General features: G+C 34.6%; 1 protein-coding gene across 1 annotated transcript; it reads right to left on the bottom strand.

Moving 5' to 3' along the window:
• Nucleotides 1-1,132: 1,132 nt before the first annotated feature.
• On the bottom strand, nt 1,133-4,143 carry LOC127706560 (putative nuclease HARBI1). The gene is made up of 5 exons (XM_052211215.1): nt 4,111-4,143; nt 3,603-3,738; nt 2,502-2,704; nt 2,415-2,444; nt 1,133-1,342 (listed from the first exon to the last, which is right to left on the bottom strand). The coding sequence occupies exons 1-5, from the start codon at nt 4,141-4,143 to the stop codon at nt 1,133-1,135; spliced, it is 612 nt and encodes a 203-aa protein (XP_052067175.1).
• Between the last annotated feature and the right edge of the window lie 565 nt (nt 4,144-4,708).

Genomic DNA, 4,708 nt, shown 5'->3' on the forward strand with positions numbered 1-4,708 from the left:
TCCATCATTCAAAGAATCATAAGGGAGCTACCATTTGATTTTTATGGGGGCTAGGATGAAATTTGAAAAAAAAAGGCAGGACAGGAGTTTTGAGTAAAAAAAAAAAGGCAGGATGAGCAACTTGGCAAAAAAAAGGCAGGATGACAGTTTATGTAAAAAAAGACAGGATAATCTAATAAAAAAAGGCAGGACAGAGATTACACAAAAAAAAAATGCAGGACAAAATTTTTCATCCTTACCCCCTAACCCCCCCCCCCCCCCCCCCCCCCCCCCCCCCCCCCATCCCCCCGGTTGTAATAATGCAACTGCATGAACTGGAAGCTAGCTCCGATGTTTCGTTTTTGACTTCTTGCAAGAAATGAAATGTCTTTATATCCTCGCTGCAATTCTTCTACATGTACCTTCCCAAAATCAGGAGCCTGTAATTTTAATTGTTGTCTGTTGTTAATGTATTTCATATTTGTTTATTTTTTGGTTTATTTATTATATAATTCTGGCGATTGGTTTAACTTATCTGAATTGTTTTACAATTGTTGCACTGGAACCTATAATTGCTGATATTGAGGACATTTGGTCTTTGGTAAATTGTTGTTTCGGGAAACCCCATAGTCTCATTGGCAATCAGGATGATGGAAGTTTTAAATGAACTTGACTGGCTATATACAGCCCTTGTACTGTCGGACCTGGATTGCGCCTTTTTCGGCATTTAAATAATTTAATTTTTACCATATGGTAATTGATATAATCAATTGGCAATCATACCACATATTCTTATTTTTATACTGAAGTACAGTTGCATGGCTACTGGGTTTTTGATTTCATAGGCGACTAACTGCTCACAATTAACTATACCAAATTTTAAGCCGAAAATGCACACTTCCTCTGTCGACAGTTTGTCAAAGTGATCATATAAAGATTTGTTGCTATTTTCAAATTTCCTCATTTTTTTAATGAATGACAATGTATGAAAATATGGAAAAATAAAAACTTGCAATTTATTAGGCAAAAAAAGTGGTAGCAAAATGGCATCTGAGGTTGATTGTCAATTAATTGTTCTTCTGCAACGTCAGGTTCATTCCTCATGATGGCAATATTGTGAAGAACACCACAAGCAATGATGATACGGCAAGCTTTATCTGGTTTCATTCGGATCTGGAATACAATTTAAAAATAAAAACTTGCAATTTATTAGGCAAAAAAAGTGGTAGCAAAATGGCATCTGAGGTTGATTGTCAATTAATTGTTCTTCTGCAACGTCAGGTTCATTCCTCATGATGGCAATATTGTGAAGAACACCACAAGCAATGATGATACGGCAAGCTTTATCTGGTTTCATTCGGATCTGGAATACAATTTAAAAATATTAATTTCTAATTTTAAAGTGTGACAGAAATACTATTTGTAAGTAGCATGATGCAACGTTGTTCATGAATAAGGCTGATATTAAATAAATCTATTACGAAAAAAATTACTTTCAGTAACAGAAACACAATGTGACATGTGCATATTTGAAAACACTATTAATGAAAACAGGACAAAATCAGGTATGAAGCTGAGCAAAAAGTCCAACTGATGATGTACTGTTTCATTCATGATTTATTATAGTTACAGTAATGACTAACTTGAAGCATCTACCCCAACAGGACTACCTGAATTTACTGAACCAACATTACCAATTTCCAACTGGATCCCTGTTCTCCGTATAATTTTATAGTTTTGATCTGTATGATTCTACATTTATTTTAGGGTTTTGATCTGTGTGATTATACATATAATTTTAGGGTTTTGATCTGTGTGATGAATTGTTGATCATTGTGTTTTTGTCCCGGCTTGATATTTTACGTGTTTCTGAGGTCAGCTTTATCAGCCCTTTAATATCCGTGATCAAAGAAATACGTTTTATGATTTTGAAAGTGACTTATAGACCCAATGGGTCGGGTATATTTTATTGTTTATATAATATATTTGTATTTTGTTAAACTGTTATTACACATGTCACTATAATAAAAATTTAATTACTTTACTTACTATAAATACAACTGATTTTTCAGTTTTATCTTTTTTTTTTTTTACATAATAAAAATGAGGAGATTTGGTATGATTGTTAATTTTATAACTAAAATGTATATATCCTGCAAAGTTAAAATGAAGTAAATGTAAGCAATTATAGGCAACCGTACGGCCGTCAGCAATATAAAAAAATCGTATAGTAGGCTATAAAAGGCCCAGAAAGAGAAGGGGACAATAATGAATACCTAAACCAAAATTTAGAGAAATAGAAAAAATGTACTAATGAAAGATTTAGTAGACAGCTCTCACAAGAAAAAAACAACATAATTTCTAAAATATAAGGGCATACACTATGTCATATATTCATTTTACTACTATGATTATTTGTAAAGAATTAATTTTACCTCTGATCCTAGAATGTGAAAGCGCTTCTTCCATATTCAAAATGTCCTTTCTATTGTTGACCTTGTTGAGCAAAGTCTTCTGTTAACCCTTGTTTGACCTCTACCAGCAGCTGGTTGTCTGTATGGTGTCAGCAAAAACTGTCTGCAGGGATAGCCACTGTCTCCTAACAATACACCTTGTCCAACTCCTTGATATCCATTCTCAAGATGTTGTCCTATGGCTGAGGTTCTGAAAACATGAGAATCATGTGCTGATCCTGGCCACCTAGCACTGATGTTGGTGAATCTACCTTTAAACAAAAATATGATAATTAAAAAGGGGGAAAAGTAGTTCCATAATTCATTTGTCAATGCAAAGCAAGTCAGTGATTGTGAATAGGTATGGTGACCTATAGCTGTTTATTTCTGTGTCATTTAATCTCTTGTGGAGAGTTGTCTCATTAGCAATCATTACCGCATCTTCTTTTCTGTGCATGCATAGTTTGTCCATTATAGTTCAAATCATTAAAATATTGGCCGAATTTGCAATGTGATGAAAACAAAATATGTATAGTAACAATTCAGATAAACAATACATCGGGCATCGAAGTTATATATGCTCCCTTAACATTTTTTTTTTTTAATGTATTGAACAATGACTGGCTTAAGGATTGGTCACTATTTCCCAACCGGAAAGAATGGGGGAGGCGAAAAATTTGGATGATTAGACACTTATTTTGTTTTGTGGTTTTTTTGGGGGGGGTTCTGTCTCCTCACAGAAACATTTAGAGGTACAGTTGTAGATCCAGAATTTCTGCAAACTACGTGAGGCACACTATTTGTTGACGTTTCAAAGTTTATAAGCCTGACCTAATTCTACCTAAAGCAGAAAAGGGGTGGATGGGCAAATCTTTAAAACTATTTTGATCAATAAATTTATGTTTTAAGCATAAACTCTTAGCAGTTCACTCGATACATCATATTTAAAAGTGAAACGGTAAAAAGCATTGATTCTACAGATTTATTAAAAAGTATATGACAAAATTGAGTTGTCTTTCTTTTTCCATCGATTTTCAAATTAGCTGAAAACCAGTTCAACAGAAAACCAGCCATGTATATGGTCAAGGACGATTGAAGTTGTCAAGAAAAAGGACGCACACAATGCATGTTGTAAACATAAAATAGGTAGAATATAATATTTTAAATTACCTTCATGGTCACAAATGGCTTGTACGTTGATGCTGTGGATCCCCTTTCTGTTCACAAATACTGGTTCATCAATGCTAGGCCCAGTAATCCGTATGTGGGTCCCATCAATGCATGCAGTAACGTTTGGAAAACCAGCCTTTTCATAAAACCCAGCCCTTATTATGTTCTTCCTCTGGTTATCTGGCCACGATATGAATTAATCCTCCCTGGCAACTAATGATTCCGTCACACGGTCAATCACCCGAGACACAGTTGATTTGTCAAATCTCATTGTGTCCCCAACAACTTGCAAGTGTGATCCACTACCATAAAACCTCAAGGCAATCATGACCTGTTGCTCCACTGAAAGGGCTGTCTCCTTGTTTGTCCCACGCACCAGATCCCCTCTCATTAAATCAGACAAGTACTCAATGGTCTTTCTGCCAAATCTATATCTCTGCCTTAGCTCCTCATCAGAAAATTCCCTTTCAAGAGGGTCAGAACCGCGAAAATGTCGCTCTCTTCTTACCACAGGTGGTTGAAACAATACATTGACAGCCATCTTAGATTGAGTTTAATCAACTGATTAAAATTTAATCAACCTCAATGAGGTCGATTAAATATAACGACACTTTGACAATTTTAAACGACTCGTTAAATTTAACGACAAGTTGAACAACATGATAATGGACTGATTAAATTTAACGCAGTGATTAGTAAAATTTAACGACAAGTTGAACAACAGACCCCAGGTATTTCAAACCAGGCTTATTAAGTAAATGATGTGTGTATACGTTTACGGGCTAACTTATTTAATATCATATTCATATATGCCACACAAAAGAATATGGGGTGGTAATATATCCATAAAATATTTCAATTTAAGGAGTTCGAACACTAGTATCGATACGTTTGTTTAATTTTTAATTATTTATTAATGGTTATCATTTGAGGTTTATGACCCTTCTGCAGGTCTATGTTCTATGGAGTTTTCATACTGGTATGTAGCTTCAAAACAACAAATATACTAAGCAACGTGCTATATTGTACATTTACCCGAAGGAGGAGTCTTTCACCATGTTCACAGAAATAATAGTTATAATTTCGATGGACTTTGTGGGAAAAGA

This window comes from Mytilus californianus, unplaced genomic scaffold (assembly GCF_021869535.1).
Source record: "Mytilus californianus isolate M0D057914Y unplaced genomic scaffold, xbMytCali1.0.p SCAF_6, whole genome shotgun sequence".
In the NCBI taxonomy this organism is placed as follows: domain Eukaryota; kingdom Metazoa; phylum Mollusca; class Bivalvia; order Mytilida; family Mytilidae; genus Mytilus; species Mytilus californianus.